Source organism: Mus caroli, unplaced genomic scaffold, assembly GCF_978045245.1.
Source record: "Mus caroli unplaced genomic scaffold, Mus_caroli_1 scaffold_11, whole genome shotgun sequence".
Taxonomy (NCBI): domain Eukaryota; kingdom Metazoa; phylum Chordata; class Mammalia; order Rodentia; family Muridae; genus Mus; species Mus caroli.
This window is the reverse complement of record NW_028227266.1, coordinates 56,646,943-56,672,952: the sequence shown is the minus strand read 5'-3', so window position 1 is coordinate 56,672,952 and position 26,010 is coordinate 56,646,943. Positions and strand designations below refer to the sequence as shown.

At 52.3% G+C, this 26,010-nt stretch overlaps 1 protein-coding gene across 1 annotated transcript; it reads left to right on the top strand.

Moving 5' to 3' along the window:
* The first annotated feature begins 241 nt into the window (after positions 1–241).
* On the top strand, positions 242–26,010 carry Loxl1 (lysyl oxidase like 1). The gene is made up of 7 exons (XM_021172590.3): positions 242–1,748; positions 15,867–15,975; positions 19,507–19,644; positions 20,073–20,229; positions 20,966–21,061; positions 22,779–22,894; positions 24,846–26,010. Exons 1-7 carry the CDS (start codon positions 551–553, stop codon positions 24,850–24,852), a joined length of 1,821 nt encoding a protein of 606 aa, XP_021028249.1. The 5' UTR covers positions 242–550; the 3' UTR covers positions 24,853–26,010.

The window sequence follows — 26,010 nt, the reverse complement described above, 5'->3', positions numbered from 1 at the left end:
TACCAGGCCTGAGTCCCCAGGGGCCCCCTCCTCCGCCCTACCTCATTCCCTTCCTCCCAGGCAGGTCTGTGGCTTGGCTGGGAGCTACAGGACTAAGGGAGCACTGATCTGTGGGACAGGCCACATAGCTAAAACCCGGCGGGCCGTAGGGCCCCGCGGAGGAGGCCCCAGCAGGCGGACCAGGTTTCTGAAACCTCCAGACACTTCCAGCCTGTTGCTTATTCATTCAGAGTGGGAAAGCGCCAGCCTAGCGAGCAGCCAGCCAGAGTGGGGCTGGCCATGTAAGGGCCCCAGGAGGTCCTGCCCGTCCCGTGCCCTACGGAAAGCCTCGTGCAGCCCTGGGCACCGCCCCTGCCCTGCCCTGACCCCTTGGCCTCGAAATGCTGTCATCGGAGGAGCCGTCCCGCTCGGGACAAGGCCAGGATGGACAAAGCTAGAGCTTGGGCAGGCGAAGAGCCATCCTGTCCTCGAAGCCGTGGGAAGAGAAGCACGCACCGGGGCCCACTCCTGAGAGCCTCTCTGCCCACCCGGCCTCTGCAGAAGGGCCACTATGGCTCTGGCCGGAGCCGGCAGCCAGCTGGGGACCCTGGTGTGGAGTGCCTGCCTGTGCGTCCTGGTGCACGGGCAGCAAGCGCAGCCAGGACAGGGCTCGGACCCAGGACGCTGGCGGCAGCTGATCCAGTGGGAGAACAACGGGCAGGTGTACAGCTTGCTCAACTCGGGCTCTGAGTACGTGCCCGCGGGGCCCCAACGAGGGGAGACTAGCTCCAGGGTGCTACTGGCAGGCGCGCCCCAAACGTCGCAGCGGCGCAGTCAGGGGGGACCCCGGCGTCGGCAGGCGCCGTCCCTGCCCCTGCCCGGACGCGTGGGTTCGGACACTGTGCGCGGCCAAACGCGGCACCCGTTCGGCTTCGGCCAGGTGCCCGACAACTGGAGAGAGGTGGCCGTCGGGGACAGTACGGGCATGGCTCGGGCCCGCACCTCGGTCTCCCAGCAACGGCACGGGGGCTCCGCCTCCTCCTCGGTTTCGGCCTCGGCCTTCGCCGCTACCACCTATCGCCAGCCATCCTCCTACCCGCAGCAGTTCCCCTATCCGCAGGCGCCCTTCGTAAACCAGTATGAGAACTACGATCCCGCGTCACGGACCTACGAACAGGGCTACGTGTACTACCGCGGTGCGGGCGGCGGCATGGGCGCAGGGGCAGCGGCTGTAGCCTCGGCTGGGGTCATCTATCCCTTCCAGCCCCGGGCCCGTTACGAGGACTACGGCGGTGGAGGAGGCGAGGAGCAGCCCGAGTACCCGGCCCAGGGCTTCTACCCAGCCCCAGAGAGGCCCTATGCACCCCAGCCCCAGCCGCAGCCCCAGCCGCAGCCTCAGCCCCAACCTTCCGATGGCCTTGACCGTCGTTACTCGCACAGCCTGTACAATGAAGGCACCCCGGGATTCGAACAGGCCTACCCTGATCCCAGCACCGACGTGTCGCAGGCCCCCGCCGGGGCCGGTGGCACCTACGGTGGCGCTGGCGATCCTCGCCTGGGCTGGTACCCGCCCTATGCAGCCAATGTGCCACCCGAGGCCTACGTCCCTCCGCGTGCGGTGGAGCCACAGCCCCCATTCCGCGTGCTGGAGCCACCTTACTTGCCCGTGCGAAGCTCTGATGCGCCCTCCCAGGGTGGGGAGCGGAACAGCGCCCAGCAGGGCCGTCTCAGCGTGGGTAGTGTGTACCGACCCAACCAGAATGGTCGCGGTGAGTACAATCCACGAGCGCCTTGGCTCAGCATTTTGGCCACTGGTGAATTGGTGGTGCGGTCCAGGACCCTGTTTGTTTCTTACCAAAGGCCTTCCAGTGGTGGCTTAGCAAGGACCATGCAGCCCCTGCGTGCCTCTCCTCCTGAATCCAACTATTATCCATCTGGGTCAAAGGCCTATCTGGTAGGCCTGTGTTCTGACTCTGGCTTGGGGAGAATCGTGGAAGGACTAGCCAAGTTTTAAGTACTTTGCAGATCTAGCTGGGGTCATCTAGGGACAAGTGGGGAAAGTCTTGCTCCCTTGCTTCTCCCTCTCCCAGGGAATCTCTTAACACTTTTAGAAATTCCCCTATGCCTGTGCACAAACTGAGGCAAAGGATCATGGGAGTCTTGGACCTTCAGGGTCAAGAGGCCTTAAAAGAATGCTTCTAGAGGTGCAGCAGTGTCCTTGTGCCCTTAGTGAGGTAAGTAAGCGGTCAAAGAGCTGCACTTGAACAGACACAATGTTCAGACCCCCGAGGTGATCCCACACGGCTGGGGATGTCAGAGCCCACTGGCCAGGGCATAAAATTCAACTGAGTACTAAAGAAACCACAGTAATGAAGATAAGTACTATTTTAGTGCATTTAAAAAAAATCTCTTATGAACAAATATGTCCAAATTTTAAACAGACTCAATAATGCTTCCATAACCTGGGGCAAACTGAAAAATCAATAATGGGTCCTTTATTTGAAATGGGATATTTGTTCATTGCAGATTTTTGGTATTGATTTTGTTTTTAAACACATCACATTAAATATTACTTCTCTAGGGCACCGTACTTCATGATGTTCTGTAAAACATAACCCAGTGCTCCACGACCTCACTCTCATCTTGGCTCTTAGGGAGAGTCCCAGGAAATGTCTGAAGACAGGCCACCCTCTGGCTTTCCCCAGAGATGAAGATATGACCTATTCTTGGGAAGGCCATGTCATCTGCACACAAGGGTCAGGGTGGAGTAGTCTTCCTCTGCCAGATGGGCAGCTTCCACATGTGCTGTTACTGTGACAGGGGCCAACTGTTGCGTCTGGCCAGTGCTGGATGGCCATCAGCCCATCCGCAGCTGTCCTAGAATCCCCTTGCTGATGCTCTCCATACAGGGCTGTCTGTATGTCAAGCTTTCCACGGAGTTCTCAATGCACACGCAGTGCACCCTGGGGCAGCGCCCTGTCTGCAATTCCCTTCTCCATACCAGGGTTGCTATACCAGGGCTGTCGGGTGAAAAGGAGCCTTTGGGACTCAAGGGTGCTGGAGCTCAGCCCAGCCTTGGCTCCTCAGTCTCTGTCAGCACTGAATAACGTTTTCTCCCGCCAAGATGGCCTGATTGAAGGGCTGCTGTTTGGGGGGCCCCTGGAGCTGAAGACCAGGGGAAGGAGAGCCTGAAGGGAAGGAGAGCGATCACTGTGTTCCGGTCATTGCACAGGCTTGAGTCAAACTCTGCATCCCACTTTGAAAACCATAGGAGCTGGGGGTGAATCAAAATGGGGTGGGGTGGGGGCTTCTATGAGACAATGCCAAACACCTCCACCGAGCTCTGTCACCAGCTTGGCATAGCCTGCAGCAGGCTACCATGGCTTTGTGCTGACTTGCCTGTCCTGGGAGCCCCTTGTAAGGGGGGAGGGGGGGCGTTACCTATCAAGTACTTGACTTTAGTGGCTGCTTTTCTTAGAATGTAAGACCCCAGCTCAGCAAAGCTCAATGGAGAGGGCCCCACCTCTAGGCTGAGGCAAAAACAGAGGCCTCAAGTGGCACAAAGCTGGCCTTGAGCCAGCGTGTTTCCTAGGGACCCTCTGTGGCCTGTGAATTTTCAAGGAAGTCATTTGGTTCAGAGGAGGATAGACTAGGGCACGGTCCATGTCTGGAGTGGGATTCTTAACATTCAGCAGGCTCTGGCTACTGTTCCTAAGCCCCACAGTTCATTTCGGACCAAATGTGCTTCTCCCCTGAAGGCAGTGTGTTCTTGAGACCAAGGTGGATAGGTTGGCATGCACTAGACTCAGGTTCTGCTCTAAGAGAAGCACAGTAGAAAGGACACTTTGGTGCTGTGAATGGGTCAGCACTGGGGATAAGAGCTGTGGGAGGTACGGAGCAGTGCTCCCTCAGTTTGGGGGAACACTCACACTGTCATATCCATAACTCAGCCCTGAGTGGGCTTCTGAATTCCACCTCAAAAATCAAAGGATCTGAACAAGGTGGTGGTGGTGGTGGTGGCAGCATCGCAAGACTTTGTCTCAGCACTTGGGAGGCAGAGGCAGGCTGACCTCTGAGTTCAAGGCCAACCTGGTCTACAGAGTGAGTTCCAGGACAGCCAGGGCTACACAGAGAAACCCTGTCTCGAAAAACCAAAAACAGACAGCAAATGGAATTGCAGGAGCTGGGAGTGAACTAGACTGGGGAGCGGGGAACATCTGTGATGCAGGGGAGCAGGAAACATCTGTAATGCAGGGGAGGAGGAACATCTGTAATGCAACACTGAGTGCCTCCAATCCAGAGGCTCAGAGAGAACTTCTCAGAGGAGGAGGAGGTGGCCAAGCTTTGTGCAGGGGAACACAATCAGCATCCTCAAAGTTCCCTCTTCTGTGATCATGGGGAAAATAGGGGATGGGAGGGATTGGGGTACATTTAGGGCCCACAACGAAGCCAGAGAAGGGGCATTAGACTTCCCTACTATTGGCCCTTCCCTCCCCACCCTGCTAGGCCAGGACCATGGAAAATCCCAGGCCAGTGAAGTCCGAGCCTTATACTTGAGATCAGCCCCCCAGGCCTGGTGTGGGAGCCCTGGGCAGATTCTCTGAGGCTGACTTCATCCCTCCTGGCCACATACCCAGGGGTCTGAGGCCCAGCGCTGGCAGCCTGTGTTTGTGTGTGGGCGTGTGCATTTGTCCTTACAACACCAAACACATGTGAGCACCGCCCACGTCCCCCCTTGTGTGTGTGCCTTCCAAGTGTCTGTCCTGAACTCAGCCTCTGCCTCAGCAGCCTCCCCTTTCTTCTCATGCTGTGTGCTGGGCTGTCCAAGGCTTCTGCAGTACCTTTGTCTCTAACTCTGAGACAGGTCACAAAGGTGAAAGGGGCTTTGCAGAGGCCCTGGGGGTTAGTTCACATGCCTCATTCATCTCTCACAGCACATCCCACTCAGAGAGGGTTGGGGCATGGCTGGCTGCCTCCCAGGGCTGCTAGGTCCCATGCCCTGTGCCCACCCCTATGCCACCTCTCCTTGAGGCTGCTGCCAGACCCTCCTCTTCCCGGCACCCTTGCTCTGGCTCCTGCTTATCACAGCCTCAAAGTTTTTGAGCAGATGGTCTCAGAGTTGAGATTCACCCCAGCCCCAGAAGACCACAGCTCTCCTCCCCTTCTACCTTGGCCTGCCTCATGAGCCCAGGTAACCTGTGAAAGACATAGCCACTGAATCTGGAACAGGTCGAAAAGATAGCTATGCATCAGGACATCCCTGGTGGCTGTGCCAGTCTTGCCTGGCATGTGCCATCCATCGTTGTCTTGACAAAGCCAATTGGATGTTGACACTTCCACCTGACACCTCAGAGTCTAAGGTACTTCCTTTCCTTTCCTCCTCCTCCTCCTTTGCAGCACTCAGGGCCACCATTGTGCTGCTCCTGGGAGCACATGTTCCCCTAACATCTAAGGGTGTTTCCAGGGTAGTGCCCTCTCTAACCAGCCTGGTGCATAGCAGACGCCCTCAGGGCCTGGGAGCAGTCTTGGCTTCTTGCCCTCACTCATCTGAAGCTGGTTCCCTGTTTTCCCAGCCTGCCTTCCCCCTCCAGGTCCTCTGTTCTCCTCCACAACACTTTGAATAGGTGCACAGAAAGGCAGAGGCCTCCACCCAGCAAGCTTCCTGAACTGGAGCCTTATGGCCGGGATTGAGTGCTTGGTGAACTGCAGCATCTTCCGAGCCTTGTGACCCCCAGATGGGCTGTCATGATTGTGATTGCTCGCTCTCAGTGACACAGATCACAGGCCCTGGGAATATGCGAAGAGGAAGCCTGGGGAGATGGTTCAGAGACACCACAGACAAGCTTTGTACAAGATAAGGGGAGGTAGGACAAGAGCCCTGCCTCTGCCAGCTGGGCCTCTCCTTCTCGCCCTCCACACACCCGGGGAGGCTCCATGTGATCTCCAGCTCCAGTTCCTTTCTTTAATCCTCGAGTCTCAGCCTGGTTCTGTTAATGGTCCCATTCCAGAGACAGGACGAAGGGTCACTCCATGGCTTTTGATAGGGATACTGGGACTTGAGTTCATGTGAACTCATCCCGTGTTCACAGCTATGCATGTTTAAAGTCTTCAGTGTTTATTGCATAGTGCACACACTTCATTTGCTCACTCATTCATTCGTTCATGTATTCAGTCACTCCGTGGCTACTTAGGTACTGGTTGTGGCAATAAGATGGCATGGGAGTGGCAGGACACGTCCCTGTCACCTCAACACTTGCCAAGTGGCTAGCACTCTGACAGTCTCACACTTAAAGTCACTTTATAACCTCTGTGTAAGACAGGCACCTCTGCAGGTGAGGTGTTCAGTGACAGGCCCAGAGTCAGAATCACGGCTCAGCATCCCTCTCCCTTCCCTGAAGTCTCAGTTGTTCCTTCTGTGAAAGTTGTAGAGGGTCACTCAGGTGAGTGGCAACAAGAGAAAGAGAGGGGTGTGGATGATTGAGGGAACACTCACAGTTGCGAGCAGCCTCCTCCCAGGCAGGCTTCCTGGCTCCTGGCCTGGCTCTCCTGCCCTCAGACTGGACGTCTCTGCGGAGCCGTTCCTTGTTTAAGCAGGCGTCTGATGGTAGCTGCCATTGCTTATAAGGGAGTTATGTTCTGCCAAGCAGTTTCTTCCTGTTTTCTCATTTGAGCCACCTAACAACTTTAGGTACAGCTAATAGTATAGGATAGCATGATCACCCATTTTATACAGGAGGAAACTGAGGCTCAGAGAAGCCAAGGCCACAGAGTTGTGAACAGCTGAACTGGACTAGGAAGGATGCCTACCCTCTCTCTGCCCAATTCTCACTCTGCCTTGCCCCTTGGGGAATTGTTTTATAGTGGCACCTGACTCAGCGTTCAGGGTGTTCAGTGACTCTTTTGTCTGAACCTCTGGAGGGGGCAATGTTTTGTTGTGTTGTTGCTGTTGTTTTGGTTGTGCCCTGAGGTTGCAGACACTGTCCCACTCACCCCCACCCCCGTTGGGACTTCATGGAAGTGGGAGTAGTGAGGCTAGTTAGTGTCTTTGCTGGCAGCAAGCTACTGCTGGGCTTAGCCAGGAAGTTCTGCCCCCTCCTTCCTTTCTCTTGATGCCCCTGGGTATGTATCTTCTGGACTCAGGATGGGCACCTCTCCCCAGGAGCACCCTGCTGGAGTCCACCCCACTTCCTTTCCAAGCCAAGAACACATGGAAAGCTCCCCAGGCGGTGACCAGAATGAGCAGGAGAGGAAGGGAACAGGAGGCCTCCCAAAGTCCAGCCAGGCAGCCCACACCTGCTTCCAATTCCTGTGCCCAGCATTCCTGCGGAGCAGAAGCGGGGGCAGGGGACTGGAAGGAGAGACGGAACCTTGTTCCCACCCATGGCCTGACCCAACCGCCTCCTCCTGCCTCCTCCTCCTCTGGACTGCAGGATTACAGAGTAAGGGCTGGGCTTGGATCTCTTGCCCCTCCCCCTTGTGATAAACGCCTAGAAACCAGGCATCTGACTCTTTTCCAGGAAATGGAGAGGGAGTCAGAATGCCAGAGAGAAAGGAGAGAGGCCAGTGCTGTCAAAAGCATCAAACCTTGGGAGGCAGCCTACCCTTTCCCCTGCTTGGAACCATGTGTCTCCCAAGCCCAAAGTAAAGAGGCTTAGAAAACAAACAGCAGAGCCGGGCGTGGTGGCGCACGCCTTTAATCCCAGCACTCGGGAGGCAGAGGCAGGCGGATTTCTGAGTTCAAGGCCAGCCTGGTCTACAGAGTGAGTTCAGGACAGCCAGGGCTATACAGAGAAACCCTGTCTCGAAAAACCAAAAAAAAAAAAAAAAAAAAAAAAAAAAAAAAAAAGAAAACAAACAGCAGCTTTGCTTGATAAAGAAAAGAGGCTCAGAAAGGCAGGTGATCCCAGAGTCTTTGTGGGTGCAGGCATTCATACACTTGCTCACTGAGTGTCTGCAGGTGCTGCACCTGGGCAGGTAGGTGACAATGCCCTAGACTCATCCTTGCCTTCTCTCTCAGCCAATAAGAAACCACCTGACCTAAGTGTCCAGCTCCCAGCTTCCTACTGTACATATGGGATACCCAGGCTGGCAGCTCAGTGCAGGCAAAAGATGACAATGCCCATCAACTTGACTGCTTCCAGCTGAAGATTGTGGATAACATCTCTTGAGGAAGTGTAGTCACCTGGTGGGGATGTTAGCACCTCACTATGTGCCGAGCGCACATAGCTGGGCACTGTTAGTGAAAAGAGACACGAAATGTTTGCCTTTCGGGGCCTTGTACTGTCATTTACATACATAATTCATAGGGAAAGTAGTAGGTGTTGTGGCTAAAATGGAGGTGTCTAAGGAGATGAAGAGCAAGGGGAAGGGAGCAGTTCACAGAGGTGACCCCTGCAGGCCTCAGCAAAGGGATATCTGAACCAAGACTTGAAGGAGGCATGCGTGAGCTAGCTATTCAGCCGTCTGGAAGAGGAGCATTACAGATCCAAAGACAGAAATTCCCAAGTGTGCTCTGGTGTGCTTACATGGAGTAAAGTAGGAATGGAGGTGGAATGGGAGACTGGGCAGAAAGATTAGCAGGGCTCAGACTACAGAGAATTTCCGGGGCCACTTTGAAGTCTTTGGTCTTAACACTCTGTGAACTAGGAGGCCACTGCAGGAGCCTAACAGCTGTGCTGGAGTGTAGAGTTAGGAAGTTAGGTATGGGCATGAGTGCTAGTAGAGAAAGCAGGACGCTGGGAGAGGAAGTTAGGCTTGACAGGTGGGCCTAATGGTGTTAAGAACTGACCTGGAGAATGAGGGAGGCGTCTGCGTGCACAGAAGGGCACAGGAAACAGAGAACTCAAGCTGCTACCTTAAGCAGGACCTGCTTCTGCTGTGTACACTTCAGAGTCCCAGAGTGGCGGGAAGGTTCAGGACAGACCACAAAAGGCCTTTGTAGCCATCCTGAAATGTCTAGGCTCCACTCTTTTGGCGGTTGGGAGCCACTGAAGATTCTAGACCTGGCTCTGTAGCTATAACAGCCCCTTTCCCCAGCCTGGAAATTGCCTATCACAGTGGAGCAGAGTGGCTTCTGTAGCTACCTTGTCTGCAAGCTAGCAAGAACAGGTGGAGCACCTCTGGGCGGGTGCTGACAACTTAATGTTTCAATTATTAGCTAATAATTTCCTGGGTTTGGGAGCTGCCAGCTCTGCCCCGAGCTCGCTCATCTTTATTCAAGTCTGAGCCGGGCAGAGCCTTCTGCTCTCCCCACCTAGGGGCTCCTCTGGAGTCTGGCTGGCTGTATTCATTTGCCAAAACATCCCGCTCAGCACATATTTCACAACCGACTGATGGGTTTCTGCTGGACTATGTTTATCCTCCAGTTCTGGGCTCAAGAGATTAGGGCTATGCTGGATTCCACTTCCCATCCTCCAAGAGCCCCAGCAGCAGGGGCTTAGGGGAAGGAACACAGATGCCAGGGGAGGGCTGTGGAGCTCCCAGAACCTGCAAAGCATAAGAAGAAGAGGTGAAGTGCAGGCTCATGCAAAGGGACACGCTGGGCAGGAGGGAACAGGTTTCTAATGAGGCAGGAAGGATTTGGGTCAGCCAGTGGGATAATTTCCTGACTGTTGAAGCATGGGCTGCTGAGGTCGGGAGAGGTCTCAGGCTCTTACCCAAGGCTGGAGAATGGATCGAATAGCTCTGAAAAAAAGTATTTTTATCTCCAAGTGTTTATGGATCCTTCCAACCTGTGCTCAAGAGCCAGTTAGCTCAGTCTTTACGGCATCTTTCAGACAGGGAAACGGAGCCTCAGATGAGGGAATGGGTCAGAACACTGTGAAGATCAACACAAGGGTGAACTAACCTACTAGATCACACTTGAGTTATGTCTAGGGAGATGGCAATTGTCCTCAGATCCCCATCGGCCATCATAAGAATGGTCCAGCAGTATCAGACCTAGCCCACCACTGGAGGGCAGGGCTTATCCTGAGGCCACTGGTTACAAGAATCAGTGTGACTGGTCCTTTCGTGGAACCCTGACTGCCATAGAGGACTCTGAGGACAAAGCTGAGATGCATTGTTCAGCCTTTCCCTGGGCTGGATCGTCACTACCTTGGCCCAGGGGCCCATCGTGGCAGGAAGCTCTTTGTCTGATTGCTTAATGACTTGGGACCTGGGTCACTCACACCCAGGCCCTCCCCAGCTGAGCCCTGGGCTTCGGTTATCCCAAGGGTCGTTGCTGTCCTCTGACTCAGTGTTCCCAGTACACTGACCCAGTCTGAACAACACATCCCCCCCCCCCAGAGAAGAATGAACATAGGGGCCTGGCAGAGGGATCCAGGCACTGGGGACAAGGGGAATCAGAGTGGACACAGGGAGGCAGAGAGTCCCGGAGAGGACCACATACAAGTCTCCAACAGGAGGAGCCCAGCCAGCACAGTGACCCAACCACCCTCAGAATGGGCAGTGGGGTAAAGTTGTCACAGTCTTTGGGCTCTAACCCACCCCCAACCTGTGAGTCTGGGATAAGGAAGGCTGTAGGCCTCCTGTAGGTTCAAAAGGGAGCTGGTTGTGTGTGCTTAGCAAGCCTGTGAGAACATGCGTGGGAAACAGGGCTCAGAGGCCACTCCCTCCCAGGAGCCTGGTCAGATGGGATGCTGGGGAGGCCCTCTGCAGACTCCTCTTTAGCAGTGCCAAGCCATGGAAGAGGTCCTGAAGGTTTACAGTAACTGAAAAAAAAAAAAAAATGAAGACACAGAACAGGTCCTGTAAGACTGTCATTTCTATTTTTATGTGTATGTGAATGTTTTGACGACACGTATACATGTATGTCATATTCTTGCCTGATTCCCAACGATATCAGAAGAGGGCATCAAATTCCCTGGCAAATTCTTGTGGCCAGGGTCAAGCTCAGTCAGGGAACAAGAACACTATAACTGGCTTCTCGAGTGCCCCTAGCCTTGGACTCTGGCTCTTCTCACTGTCCAGGATTGCACAGCCAGCTCATGAAACAGCCTAGAGAGGAAGGGTCGGGCCAGGAAAGCTCTGTGGCGCCATCTGTGGAGCTACAGATGATTTGAAGCTGCCATGTGGGTGCTGGGAACTGAACCTGGGTCCTCTGTAAGAGCAACAACTGCTCAACCATTGAGCCATCTCTCCACTCCCCTCATCTATGATTTTGAGGTTTTTTTGTTTTGTGTTTTCTGCTCCTCCTCCTTTTGTTTAAACAAACAAACAACTCCTGGCTGCAATTTTTTTTTTAATTGCTGGAACTCAATTTCTAGACCAGGCTGTCCACAAACTCAGAAATCAGCCTGCCTCTGCCTCCCAAGTGCTGAGATTAAAGGTGTGAACTGCCATGCCCAGCCCGAACTTGTGTTTTAAAACCATAGTCCCATCTGACCTGAACGACTCAGTCTGTGCAGATCGCAGGTGCTCTAGAACATATCTAACATGCACGGACCGTGCGCTAGTTTTCTCTGAACTAATCACACGTAAAATTGATCCTAATCTTCAGAGTTATAAAAACATGACAATTTCACAGAAAAATACTCACTGGAACCCATGTTTTCAGTCTCCAGGTCCAGGCCTGAGAGTTGAGTAACAGACTCTGTGTTTGTTGGAAAATACATGCCAACCCCCACCCTACCTCAGAATTCTTTCCCATAACTGATGGTGCCCTTGAATTTGACCCATCTTGGAACAAGGGTGACCACACTGATAGTACCTGGACCTCATTCCACATTGACCACCCTGCCTGTGCCCTACAAGCCAATGGCAAACCAGCCTCCCTTATCCCTGAATCTGCTGATCTCTATGCAAGGATTCCTTCTTCTCCCTTCCATCACATCCGGCCTTCTCCCATACCCAAGCCCCACCTATCCTCCTGAAGAAAGAAGCTTTGTTCCTGCCTGGAAAAACAAACCAGCTAAGGGAGGGTCCTGCACCCCCTGGGACCTCAACAAGGGTTCCTGAGGCTGAGGTAGGAAACCCAGCCTGAACATCTAGGATAGCAAGGAACTGGGGGCACAGGGAGGGAGGGAGGAGTTAGGTGAGTCACGGGGACTTTGGTGGTGGTCAAAATGAAAGACAATGCTGGCTGGGCATGGTGGCACAGGCCTTTAATCCTAGCACTCAGGAGGCAGAGGCAGGCTGATTTCTGAGTTCGAGGCCAGCCTGGTCTACAAAGTGAGTTCCAGGACAGCCAGAGCTACACAGAGAAACCCTGTCTCGGAAAACCAAAAAAAAAAAAAAAAAAAAAAAAAAAGACAGTGCTGAACTTATAACAGGGATGATTCCATGTAACTACCCGAGAAAACAAAAACAATCTAAAGTGCTTCAAAATCCTATTAGTATGTGTCGGGGTGGGGACACTTTCTTACCTCTGTTGTGGTAGTGGTTGATGGCATCATACATCTGTCAGAACCTTGCCAAACTGCACCAAAAATCTGTGTCTTTGTGTGTACAGCACGCTTCCAAAAGAAGTTCACTCTCTTGTATTTATTTCCTTGCTTTGATTTCTATAAGTGTTTTGCCTCTATATATGTATGTGTGCCCTGTGTGTGCCTAGTGGCTGTGGAGGCCAGAAGGTGGCATCAGAGCCCCTGGAACTGAAGTTACAGATGGTTGTGGGCCACCCTGTAGCTGCTGGGAGTGGAACCCAGGTCACCTGCAAGAACAGCAAGTGCTCTAAACTGCTGAGCCATCTCTTCAGCCCCAAAAGTTTATTTTTATTAAAACAGAAGAATGACAGGAGAGAGCTGAGACTCAGGATTATGGGGCATACCTCACTTCCTACTGGGATTTTCCTGCAGTTGGATTTCCTCATACTCTTCTGTGGATTCCTTCTGTTCAGGTAGGGGCCTCTCTGAGGGCAGGACCTGCATCCCACTCATTGCCAGTAGACCACATCCTCTGCTTCTTTAACAGTTGGTAGCCGGGCGTGGTGGCGCACGCCTTTAATCCCAGCACTTGGGAGGCAGAGGCAGGCGGATTTCTGAGTTCGAGGCCAGCCTGGTCTACAAAGTGAGCTCCAGGACAGCCAGAGCTATAAAGAGAAACCCTGTCTCGAAAAACCAAAAAAAAAAAAAAAAAAAAAAAAACAGTTGGTGACTGAATACATGACTGTCCACATCTGTATCAGTGTACCTATCTCTTTAAGACCACAGGGAATACTGTATCTTGGGAAGTGTGAGGGCCCCTGTCTCTCCAGTGTACTCTCAGATAATTCCTCCCAGCAGCCCCTGGTTTACACCAAAGCTACACCTTCCTTTAGAATCAGAAAGGATTCCTTTTGAAGGGTCTTTTCTCATAGTCCTAAGGCTCAGAGTTGTTGATAGATCAGGGCTCAGTGTGCCCAGGATCAGGGCTCAGTGTGTGACCCAGCTCTGGGTTCTATATGTGAACAGGATTGGGGCTCAGTGTGTGGTAAAAATCAAAGTTCAGTGGTTAGGTCTCACTCAATATGACCAGGATCAGGGCTTAGTATGTGATCAGGATCAGGGTTCAACATATGACCACAGTCGAGGCTTAGTGTGTAGAGTTAAAGCTCAGTGAGTGACCATGGTCAAGTCAAAGTGTGACCAGAACCCATGCTCACTGTATGACTTAGACCAGGACTTCCTGTGTGGTCATTGGGTTCAGTCTTGTGGCCAGGGTCAAGCTCAGTCAGGGAACAAGAACACTATAACTGGCTTCTCAAGTGCCCCTAGCCTTGGACTCTGGCTCTTCTCACTGTCCAGGATTGTACAGCCAGCTCATGAAACAGCCTAGAGAGGAAGGGTCGGGCCAGGAAAGCTCTGTGGAGCCATCTGTGGAGTATTTATTGAAACAGGGCCTGGGTGGGAGCGACAGACTGTCTGGTGCTGAATGCCGGGTGCATGAGGCTTAAGCCCAGCTGCCACACCCACCTATTGCTGAGTTGCTAGAGGGTGGGGAAAGGGGACCCCTCCTCCCTTTCTTACTCCTCTTCCAGAAACTTCTGGGAATTAGTGGATGAGAACCATCTCCCAGCTGGTTTGAGGTCCTGAGGGTCCCTTGGGGAAATGACTGCAAACATTCCAGGGGGCTCATGTCATAGAGCCTAGACTGGCCAAGAAGTCCCCCATCTGCCAGAAGCCACCTCATCCTCACCCACCCTGTACTCTAAGCTTTTTCTCCATTCCAAGTAGGTGAGATCACCCTGGCTGCCCAGAGCAGGCTGCCCCTGAGGCTCAAGCCCCAGGGAGAACAGGTCCAAGGCCAAGGCCTAAGGGACATATGTAAGTGTGAGTGTGTGTGTGTGTGTGCATGTATGTAAGTGTGAGTGTGTACATGTATGTAAGTGTGAGTGTGTACAAGTATGTAAGTGTGAGTGTGTTGTGTGTGTGCATGTGAGTGTGAGTGCATATGTGTGTACATGTATGTAAGTGTGAGTGTGTGTGCATGTATGTAAGTGTGAGTTGTGAGTCTGTAAGTGTGTATGTATGTGCAAGAATCTATAAGTGTGTGTGAGAGAGAGAGAGAGAAGAAGGAGGAGGAGGAGGAGGAGGAGAAGGGAAGGAGGAGGGGGCAGTAGTATGCAGGCACATACCTCTGTCAAAGGCTATGAAGCCAGGCCTCCTTTGTCTGCCTCACTATCAGGACCTTTAAGCTGAGGGGAGGAATTGGCAGACAGGGTTCCTAGATCCCCCTCTCCATGACTCAAGCACCCCATCTTTACCCTTCCTCACTCCCCAAGAGTGAAGTCTAAGATGCTAGGAAGAACTTTCAGTCTCTTTTACTCATTTGCTGGACAGAATTTCAAGGCTCTAGAGAAGAATTTAAAGCCCCAGGCACTCCCCTGTAAGCTAGCTGTGGAGCAAGAATCAACTCCACCACCTGAGCCTTCATCCCATCATCAAGAGCATCCTGTCCTGATTCCATGAGGCAGGTCCGATGCCTGCCTGTGGTTTCTGCTTATTGGTGCTAACGTATCCAATTTTGTTTGTTTGTTTTATTTTGTTTTTGTTTTTTCGAGACAGGATTTCTCTGTATAGCCCTGGCTGTCCTGGAACTCACTTTGTAGACCAGGCTGGCCTCAAACTCAGAAATCTGCCTGCCTCTGCCTCCCGAGTGCTGGGATTAAAGGCGTGCGCCACCACTGCCTGGCCTGATGTACCCAGATTCTTACTGGTGGAAGAAAAAGGGAAGACTCTCTGACCCTGGTATAGCCTAGAGAACAAGTGCTCCAAAGGCTGGAACAGTCTTAAGACGCCTCCTGGGCTCTGCAGGGGTGGGAGCCAGACCCTCCCTTATGTTGGGCACAGGGAATAGCTATGGGCTTGTCTGAAGTCTGACAGCCAGAAGTGGCAGCAGGTGCCAAGAAGAACATACCCTGAGCAGCTCAGTTGACACCAGGCTTCAAATTCTGCTGGCTCAGGCAGTGTTTTCTTCCTGCCCACCCCTCCTACCAATTAACACCCACCTAGCTCTGCCTATGAACATTTTGGGGCCCACCCTGGGCCATAAGCCCAGGCTGTCTTGGTGGTCTTTGAAGACGGCTCGCTATAGAGGTAAGAGGGGCGTTTTGGCCAGTGTGCAAGCCTGGGGAGCAAGGACAGAGGGAGTGGCTCTTTCAGGAAGTCAGGAAATCCCTTGGTCTCCCTGGTCCTGTTCCTAAGCCTTTACTTGTGGCATGCCATTCCACCCTCCAGACACCTTTTCCCTCCAGCTCCTGGGTCTTGTTCTCATTCCAAATCTTCTAGGCTGTCTCAATGGCTCCCACACCACCAAGCTGTAGAGGCAGTGAGTTGCTACTAACCTCCTTGAGCCCAGGACCCTCTGACCAGGAAGAATGGCCAACAGTTTGGTAGAGGAGGTCCTTGGAGCCATCAGTAATCAGCCTGACCCTTCGGTGCTGTGTTCTTCCTCTCCCACCTCTCCAGGCCTCCCTGACTTAGTCCCGGACCCTAACTACGTGCAGGCATCCACATACGTGCAGAGAGCCCATCTGTACTCCTTGCGATGCGCGGCAGAGGAGAAGTGCCTGGCCAGGTAAGAGGCTTGGGTGAAGCATGGAGCAGAGTGCCTTGGCATAGTCCGTGGGAATCACCCAGAACCTGGCAAAGTATCTGAGCCTCTCAGAGCCCCGCCCTCCATCTTGCCTGGCTCAAGGAGTGAGGAAAAAGGAAGGGATGGGTCACATCAACCTACACATTTTATCTATGAGGCCCTTTGCTACACTGTGACATCAGTCTTAACACCAGCCCAGGCAGAATGGGCTGCCCCATTAGGAAACTAAGGCACGATGAAAGGAACTAAAATTGATCCTGTCTGTATTTCCAGTGGTCAGTGTGGGTGTCGGGGAAGTCCTAGAGGGCACAGAGCTGCAAGGCGTGAACGGGGACGGGTGTGGTCCTGAGAACCTGTCCGATCATAGCAGGGAATGGCTGGGCATGGGTGACAAGGGGGCCTCAGTCCTGTACTGATCTGTTCTGCAGAGAGGAGGAGAGCATTGCCCTGCCCCTGCAGAGCTCAGCTTCTGTGCTCTGGGGCGCTCTCCCTGGGCTGAAAGACCTGGTTAAAGGGGACATTGATCTGCTGCTTTTCTGGGCATCGATGCCCAAAGCATTTTTTCCCCTCTTTAATTGTTCACTTCAAAAACACTTTTTTTTAAATTAATTTTTTTAAAGATCTATTTATTTATTATATGTAAGTACACTGTAGCTGTCTTCAGACACTCCAGAAGAGGGCGCCAGATCTCGTTACGGATGGTTGTGAGCCACCATGTGGTTGCTGGGATTTGAACTCTGGACCTTCGGAAGAGCAGTCGGGTGCTCTTACCCACTGAGCCATCTCACCAGCCCCTAAAATTAATTTTTTTAACATGAGAACTCTCTCTTAGCTTTTACTCTCTAGGAAACCATTTGGAATGTCAACATTTACTCATTTGTAGACCTTTAGCCCCGTGCCCCTCAGAGTAGTTGACCATAAGCTCTTATCTCTCCGTGGTAAGATAAAGGACTTTCATCAGCATGGAACTCAATGGAACGGCTCCTTTTGTAAAGGCATCTGTTTTTTTTTTTTAAAAAACATTTTTATTTTATTTAAAGATTTATTTATTTATTATATGTAAGTACACTGTAGCTGTCTTAAGACACTCCAGAAGAGGGCGCCAGATCTCGTTACGGATGGTTGTGAGCCACCATGTGGTTGCTGGGATTTGAACTCCGGACCTTCGGAAGAGCAGTCGGGTGCTCTTACCCACTGAGCCATCTCACCAGCCCAAGGCATCTGCTTTTAAGATGAGACTGACCAGAGGGATGGGTAGAGCAGATGATTTACACTCTGGTGAACGTTCCTTAGATCATCACAGATGGGCAAAGTATCCCTATCCCACCCATGGACAGCCACTCAGTTGACCTGGCCATTCAGGCCTTGTCTTGTGTCCCTTGTCCTGGGGAGGAGAACACACCACTTCAGCTGACATTCTTCCAGTGGTAAGGGTACAGTCTCCATGGCGGCCTGCTTGGGTCTGAGTCAGTTTTGTCAAAGCTAAATTCTCACTACATCTTCTTGGACTATCTCAAGTGCCCAGCCTTGAGCTCCCAGCTGGGTGAAGAGAAGGCAGCGTGCCCTGGGCCCTGGGTGACTTCTTCATCAAGCTGGATTGAGTGTCCCCTCATTCCAGGCTCAGATGATGGAACTAAGCAGGCAGCAGGAGGAGACAAAGAGCCAGGATGCACAATTCTGGGGCTGGGGGTGGGGGTGGGGCTGAGTGAGGTCAAAGAAGGAGGGGCCTGCAGGGATGTGGCCTCCTGGAAGGCTGGGATGGGATGACCAAGTCAGAAAAGCCGGCAGAGCTGGGGCCCTGCAGTGGGAGGCTTCTCTGCAATCTGTTCAAGTGTGGGCTGGAGCCCTGGGCCAGGTCCCACACTGCAGACCGAACCCAGAGAAGGGAGGGGATTTGCTTCAAGTCTTGCCACGAGCCTGTGGCCAAGCTAGGCCTAGAAGCTAGATCCGGTCGCTTTCCCACGATGTTCTGAGACGAACAGCAGGGCAGGATTTCACCAAATAGGCAGGGAGGATGTTTTGTTTCAACCCAGACACAGACAGATTCCAAACCTCCCCCAGACAGGGCCAGGGCCTTGTGTCTGAGCCGCCTGCTGGCCAGACATATTCTCAGAGAGAACTAATCCCCACAACGGGCCACCTCTCGCCTCTGGCCTTACAACCCATCCCCAAATGAGGCCAGCCAGGATAGCTGTCAGCGGTCAGCTGCAAAAAGGAGAGCTGACAGCCAGGCTTCCTGGTGTGTGTGTGTGTGTGTGTGTCCTTCTCTCAAAAAAGATATCCCTCTTTTCTCTTTCTTCTGGGAATTTAAAGTCACAAGCTTCCAGAAGACAAAGTGCACATTGCTGGTCTTGAAGCCATGCCATCAGGGAGAGGTGGTCTAATCACACCCGCACCAGCCAGGGTACATGTGACATGAGGATGAGCCATTGGTAGTATTTTGAGAGCTCACAAGCAAACAGGGTGCTTCTAAGTACAGCAATCATGGCAGACTTCATAAAGGAAGGGACTTGACTTGGGCCTAGGAAGCTCAGTGAGCTCTAGAGCTATGGTTATACAAACAGCTTGGGAGGAATGGGAAAGAGAGAAGTTTTATGGGAGAAAAGTCCTTGGAGCTCGCACCCAGTCTGTAGTGGAGCAGGGCACAAGGGGCCAGGAACATGAAGACTTAGCCCAAGATGCTCACACCTGGCTTTCAGTCACACAGACATGGCATACACTTGGGTCACCAGTTAAGGCTCTGTCCAGAAGAAGGAAGAGCTTAGAAGCTCCTGGATGTGTCTGTTAGGATCTATTTATATTTGTTTATTTATTTATGTGTGTGCATGTGCGGGCACTCACGGGAACAGGCATGCGTGATGTGTATTCATGTACAAGCGAGGGCCGAAGGACAGCCTTTCAGGTCATCTTCCAGGATAACACCCACCTCTTTGAGTCAGGGTCTCTCATTGGTATGGAAGTATTCAGTTAGGCTAGGCCACTGGCTAGCAAGCTTCACGGATTCTCCTGTCTCTACTCCCTCAGTCTTGGCATTGGGAGCACATGACTCCAGTACTGGGTTTGGACCGGGCTCTGAGGATTTGACTCAGTTCCAAATGTTTTCAAAGCAAACACTACCTAATTCAGCTGTCTTCATCCGCCCAGAACTGTTTGTTTTTTAATTATCCTCAGAAGATTTTCACGTGACCCTAACCTCTCCCAAGGTGGTGGCAGGCGCTGTCCCTTGCTGAGTTGCCTGGAAGTTGTGGTCTTCAAGGCTGTGGTCTGAGTCCATTAACAGCTGTCAGTCACACACAGAAGGCCAGAGAGGAGAGGAGGCCAGGGTTGGGTAGTTGTCTGGAGAGAAGGGGCCAGACCTCACTGTCAAGCAGAGATCAAATGTCCGAGATCTTTGGGGTAGGAGGGAGCTAAGAGGACAGTGGCTAGGGCTGGTCACAGGGACCTGATGTAGCATCCTCTGACTTTGGGGGGGGGGTCACAGCACCATTCCACTCTCCTTCCCTGTCTCCACAGCACAGCCTATGCCCCTGAGGCTACCGACTATGACCTCCGAGTGCTGTTGCGCTTCCCCCAGCGGGTGAAAAACCAAGGCACGGCGGACTTTCTCCCCAACCGGCCACGCCACACCTGGGAGTGGCATAGCTGTCACCAGTAAGTGAGACTCCAAGTGGCCTTTGCTTCTCCCCTCCTGGTCAGGGCTCACTCTCAGCGACTGAATCCCTTCCCAGTAGCCCTGGGAAACTCAGGTGCTTGTTCCCGCCCTGGAGAGGACCCCACTGGTCAAGGGTCCTCAGGGGACCCTCAGCAAAGCTGAGTAGAAAGATGGGCCATAGGGTACGGGATGGAAATGTCTAGAATATAGGATTTTGCCCAAGAGAAACCAGAACAAGAAAGAGTCCAGAAAAGAAGTGAGGAGCCTTAGGAGGTACCATTCTGAGGTGACTAGCATCAAGATGCTATCCTGTGGGACTTGGACTAGAAGGGCCCCCATGGAAGCAGGTCATTTATTTGGGTCACTTCATGAGGGGACACGAAGAAAGGCCCTGGGGAAACTAGGCCTCCTTGTCTCGCCTCCCCAGACATTACCACAGCATGGACGAGTTCAGCCACTATGACCTGCTTGATGCATCCACGGGCAAGAAGGTAGCTGAGGGACACAAGGCCAGCTTCTGCCTGGAGGACAGCACCTGTGACTTCGGCAATCTCAAGCGCTATGCCTGCACCTCTCACACGCAGGTTGGGCTAATGTGGCTGGGTGGATGTAGGCCTCTATGGATGGGTGTGGGCCAAACAAGCAAACAGTGAGCAAGTGAGAGACTGTGCCCACTTAGTTCTGGGTGAGGATCTTGCCAGGCCTGAGACCATCAAAGGGCCCTGTATAAGCACTTCCTCCCTCATTCTAAGGGGTGTCTGTCTTGGAGATAAAAGAATATTGACACACCGGGCAGTGGTAGCCCATGCCTTTAATCCCAGCACTCAGGAGGGAGAAGCAGGTGGATCTCTGAGTTTGAGGCCAGCCTGGTCTACAGAGTGAGTTCTAGGACCGCCAGAGCCACACAGAGAAACCCTGTCTTGAAAAACTAAAAAGAAAAAGAAATAGGGGGAAAAAAAGAACATTGCCATATAGTCTAGGCAACACCATGTCTCATCTACCTAAAGGGGGGGACAAAGGTCTATCCCAACCCATCTTTCCACTGCTTCATCCACAAAATATCCATATGTCCATCTATTTTTTCAGCCCTTCCTCCAGCCACCTCTGCCAAGCATCTTCAAGCCTCTACCCTTCACTTCATGCCCCCTCTGCCTATGGCATACCTTCTCCTTGGCTCATCCACCCAGTGGCTCAGCAAGGGCTTGAGCCACCACGGGCCCAGGTCAGGGAGGAAGCACAGAGGTAGAAGGCCCAGACTGCCTGGGGGTGGGAGGATATGGAGTGGCTTTAAGATGGGACCGTATTCATCCCTTTCCCCAGGGCCTGAGTCCAGGCTGCTATGACACATACAATGCAGACATTGACTGCCAGTGGATCGACATAACTGATGTGCAGCCTGGGAACTACATCCTCAAGGTAGGGCTCCTGCTCTGCAGCACTCTTCTCTCCTACCTGACACCCCTGCTTATTGTCTCCCGCTTCTGAAAGATGCTCCCTTCGCTGTCTGTACCCATGTGATTATGTTCCTTTCTGGTGGTTTCTGTCTCAAGCAGACATCGCTTCTCTTTCCCTAAAGACCCCAAGGATTCTTTAGCCCAGCTGTAGTGACAGGGAAGGTGATGACACCATCTGCTCTAAGTGACAAAGACCCAGAGAACCATTTAGCCCATCCTCCCAGGTTTGGGATGGCAGGGTCTCAGCTGCTTGCAGGACATGTACCAATACCCAGGACATCTGTGACTGAGATTCCTTCTGGCAGGAACCCCGCTTGCTACCTGGAATAATGTGAGCTTACCCATTGCCCATTCTCTGTTACTGGGACAAATAAAAAAAAAAAAAAAGTGTGCTGACGATACCCTGCTCAGTTTGATATACCCACAGATGCAGTGTAGGGCTATGTCCCCACAGCCTGACCCCAGGAGGTTAAATCTTAGTTCTTCCTTGCAAGTACCTATAAAAAGAGGCTGGTAGAGAGGCAGCCCTCAACAGCCTGGTCTACAGAGTGAGTTCCAGGACAGCCAGGGCTACACAGAGAAACCCTGTCTCAAAAAAACTAACATAGAGAGGGGGAAAGGAGAAGTGGCTTCAAAACAGAAGCCACTCATTGTTGTGCAGCCTGAGCTCACACAGGTTGCATGTGTGAGAGTCCTGCCTGGTGAGCTCCTCATCAAAGTCTAAGGAAGGCCCATCTGGGTTCCAGGCAGTGGCCAAATTAACCACATAAATGGTACATAGTTCAGGCTGGGAGGAATACACGAAGATTTCAAGTAACAGCTGTTCTTTGTAATATTTTTAAAATTTTCTAATATCTTTTTTTCTGTATGGGTGTCTTGCCTGTATGTAAACCTGTGCATTGTGTGTGTACAACACCTTCAGAGACCAGAAGATGGCATTGCATCCCCTGGAACTGGAGTACAAAAGGTTGTGAGCTGACTGGGGGGGTGCTGGGAACCAAACCTAAGTCCTCTGGAAGAGCTGTCAATGTTCAAGTATTTTACTTTGGTTTTTCTTTTTCTTTCTTGCTGTGTGTGTGTGTGACACTGAAGATGGGGACCATCCATGTTAGGTAGATGCTCTATCATAATGGAATTGCACCCCCAACTCCACTGCATCCAATCTTAAATGTCCTTCAGTGACTGCTAATCCAAACTGTCATGGCTTGTCTCTGTAGCTCTTTCAGACAAAGAGCACAAGGGCATGCTTGGGCCATCTTCTTAAGAATCGGTGGCTTCAAGGCATGGTAAATACCCTGGCAGCATTGGGGCCCTCAACAGCTCACCTGGACCTGTTGTGGTAGATAGCTGTGAGTCAGGGAGGCCCGGTGTTGACTTCCTGTTCCACCCCACACTGCCAAGATTCTCTGGGCCAGAAACTGGCAACAGTGCCTGTGCAGGGGCCTCTTGGAGTGGTCCTTGGCTTTGCAGAAGTTTCCAGTCTCCTGCTGAGGAGACAGATAATGCTTTCCTGGACCACAGCTGCCCTTTCTTTCCCATCCTTCTCTCTGTGGCCCCAGATCTCTGTCCCCTACATCTGTCTTCCTCTCTGTCACATCTGTGTCTACTCCTCCACTGATGACCAGGTGAGGTGCAGCCTCCTGACAGGCCCCTTGTCTCTCTCCATTTCTCTTCTCCAGGTGCACGTGAACCCCAAGTACATTGTTCTGGAGTCTGACTTCACCAACAACGTGGTGAGATGCAACATCCACTACACAGGTCGCTACGTTTCTACAACAAACTGCAAAATCGTCCAGTACGTGTTTGCCCAGCCCCTGAATCCGACCCCAACCACGTTTCTGCCTGAGGAGCAGGCAGGACCTCCTGAAATACCTATGACTCCTGCACTTTGGGGCTGAGTCATTGATGGCTGAATACAGATACGTACCAGCCCCAAGCTGAGTGCTCACGATGGAGCTCAGGCAGGCTATGGGGTATTGACATGGGTCTGACCCAGTAGTCCCCTAGGATTTTCAGAAGGAAAATCCTATCAGAGGCAGAAGGCAGGATGGTCTGCTAAATGCACTGGCTCTGCCATCCTAGTGTGTGCGTCCTTGCTCAGATAATACCTTTGCTCTCAGAGCCACCTTCTTCGCTTCCCATGCAAGCTTGGGATAAGGACCTGCATGTTCAGGTCCCCAACTCCTGGAGGAGCAGAACAACAGGCATGGTCATCGGTGTCATTATCAAGTGGACTGGGCTAAGTAATCCCAGATTGGGAGTCACTCTGGTTGGAATAAGCCAACTTCTGTTCCTGGGTCTTCATCATACAGAAAGTTAACAGAATCTGGTCCTGGACTTTTGGCATATGGTTGCTAAGCAGCGTCTTTAGGACCTGCTATCCCAGGTCAGCTGAACTCATTCTTCTGAATCTCTCCTTCCAGGAAGCACTTTATAGAGAACCCGTTGCTTACAAATTTACAACTTCCTTCTACTCCCTGTGAATTTAAATGTTTTGCTTAGACCACAGCAATATTCTTCTACTAAAAATGTCCCGGCACTTTAAGCTTAGATCATCCATGTCGTCAGGCTGTGAAAACTCCACATCCCTGGAGAGGTGTTGTTATCCCAAAGATTGTGCTTGTCAAAGGATGGCAAGTATGGGAGTTTAAGCCTGTGGGGTCAGGGCTTATTGTGTGACTAGGATCAGGGCTCAGTATATGACAAAGATCAGGGTTCAGTGTGTGACTAGGATCAGGGTTCAGTGTATGACAAGAATCAGGGCTCAGTGTGCCACCAGGATCTGGCTCAGTATATGGCCAGTGTCAGGGCTCAGTGTATGACAAGGATCAGGGCTCAGTGTGTAACTAGAATCAGGCCTGAGTGTGTGACCAGGATCAGGGTTCAGTGTGTGACCAGGATCAAGGCTCAGTGTGTGAAAAGGATCAGGACTCGGTATATGACCAGAGCACATTTAAAGACAGCTCTTCCTTCCATTAACCTATTACTCCCACCCACTCATGCTCAACCTGAAAGAATGGGTCTTGCCACCTCTACTTTAGTACAGAGATCGATCAGGTAAATTAGGAGTAGAATCAGGCTTCCATCATCCAGGACATGGCCAGAGGATAACATGACCCTGATCCTGCTCTTCATGGGCAGTTTAGCTTTCATAAGCCTGAGTTTCTAATGACTACTTGTTCTCCCATGTGTCCTGGGTCACAGGGACCCCATCAGCACCATGAGGGCCCTCTCCGAGTGTAGACATCTGGGCTGCCCTGGTGCTCCCCTGAGGCCTGTGGTTGTGGAGGCAAAGGCCCTTCTTTCCAAGACCTCTTTACATAAGTGCTTGGACAGCCCCGGGTCTTATGAGGGTGTCCCTGTGACCCTGACCACAGGCAGGCTGCTGGGCCAGTATACACAGGAAGCTGGACAGAGCATTCCCAGAAAGGCCACGGGACTGACACATGTGGGTTTCCATCATGTTTCTGAAGAGGGGGAAAGAGAACATTTTTCTCCTTTTTAAGGAAAAAAAAGGGGGGGTCAGACTTAGAAAATAATAAGCATGAAAGTGTTGCTTGACAAAAACAGCTAGAACCTGGGGCCTGGGGCAGCCAGCGGGGGGCATGCTGAGACTGTGCCCAAAGAGGTGAGGGGCCCCGAAGGGGGGATGGACACCCACCCCTGCACCACAAGGAACCTTATGTGTCAGAGAGGTGGGCTACCTTGCAGATGTCACACCACTGACATTCTCTCTCTTTCCTTAGGTCCTGATCTGAGTGGACAGAGCCCCCCTTGTCTCTCCTTGAAAAGCAGGACCTGCTTCCAGGCAGCCTCCCCCATGAGGCTCAGCCGCCTAGCCCAAGGCAAAGGCAGCTGGCCGCTGGGGCATCCCTCCCTGCCGGCCTCAGGGAGTGAAATGGACCCAAACCACAGGGATTCTGGATGTCAGACCCTGTCTTGTACCTACTTCTCCTCTACAACACCATGGTGTCTGTTGTTGGTTCTAATTTTTATATTTTGGCCATCCCACACAGCAAGATTGCCCGGGTGCTGAATAAAACAAGGGTTTTCTAGTCTGGAGCTCTGCTGTGCCCTGTGGTTTGGCAGATCACAGCTGGGTCAAGCCCAAGAGATATTCTGGGGTTTCAGCCTTTGTGTAGGAAAATGTTGAAGGGTAGCTGCTGGACGGCCAGGTCTCCAGCAACTTCCAGGCCGCCAGCCTTAGCCATCATGGAAATGCTAGAGAGTTTAGTCCAAAGCCATGTCATCTTCCTGGACAGAGGATCCTGTCACATAGAATGAGGGCAGAGGTGGTAGGTGGCTTCATCTCCTAGCCTCTTCCCCCTACTCCCAGTCTTCCACCTTTTGTTGCTCCTTCTTTCCTTCTCAGACTGTAGCTCACCACCAGCACCTCCCCACACCATCATCATCACTGTCACCACCACCAACGGCAGCAGCCCTGGGCACTTACCACAGCTTTCACAGTGCTGGGCATCCTTGGGACAACTGGAGAGAGGCAGAGGACCCTTAGAGTGGGAAAGATCTACCTTCCCAAAGAGAGAAGACACATGAATTCTTGGCAGAGGGGATAGCATGGGTTAGGGTTAGGTAGAGTAGTGGGTCTGGAGGCTCTAGGGAGTGCAGGAGAGAAGAGCTCCACTATCCTTCCCTGGATATGGTGTCCTAGAACTCCTGGACACCAGTCTGGACCAGGAAGACATGAAACGAAAATGTCCACTTCTTTGCTCCTCTCCCACCAGCTCTTGAGCTTTCTTTCCACCCACCTGCCACTGCCACCCTGGAGAATCACTGTAGGAACGGGAGAGAGACTTGGCTCAAGGCTCTAGTTTTAGCGTTTGATGTTGAGCCAGGCATGCTATACCTCTGTGCCTCAGGTTTCATCATCAATAAAATGGAACTGCCCTCCTG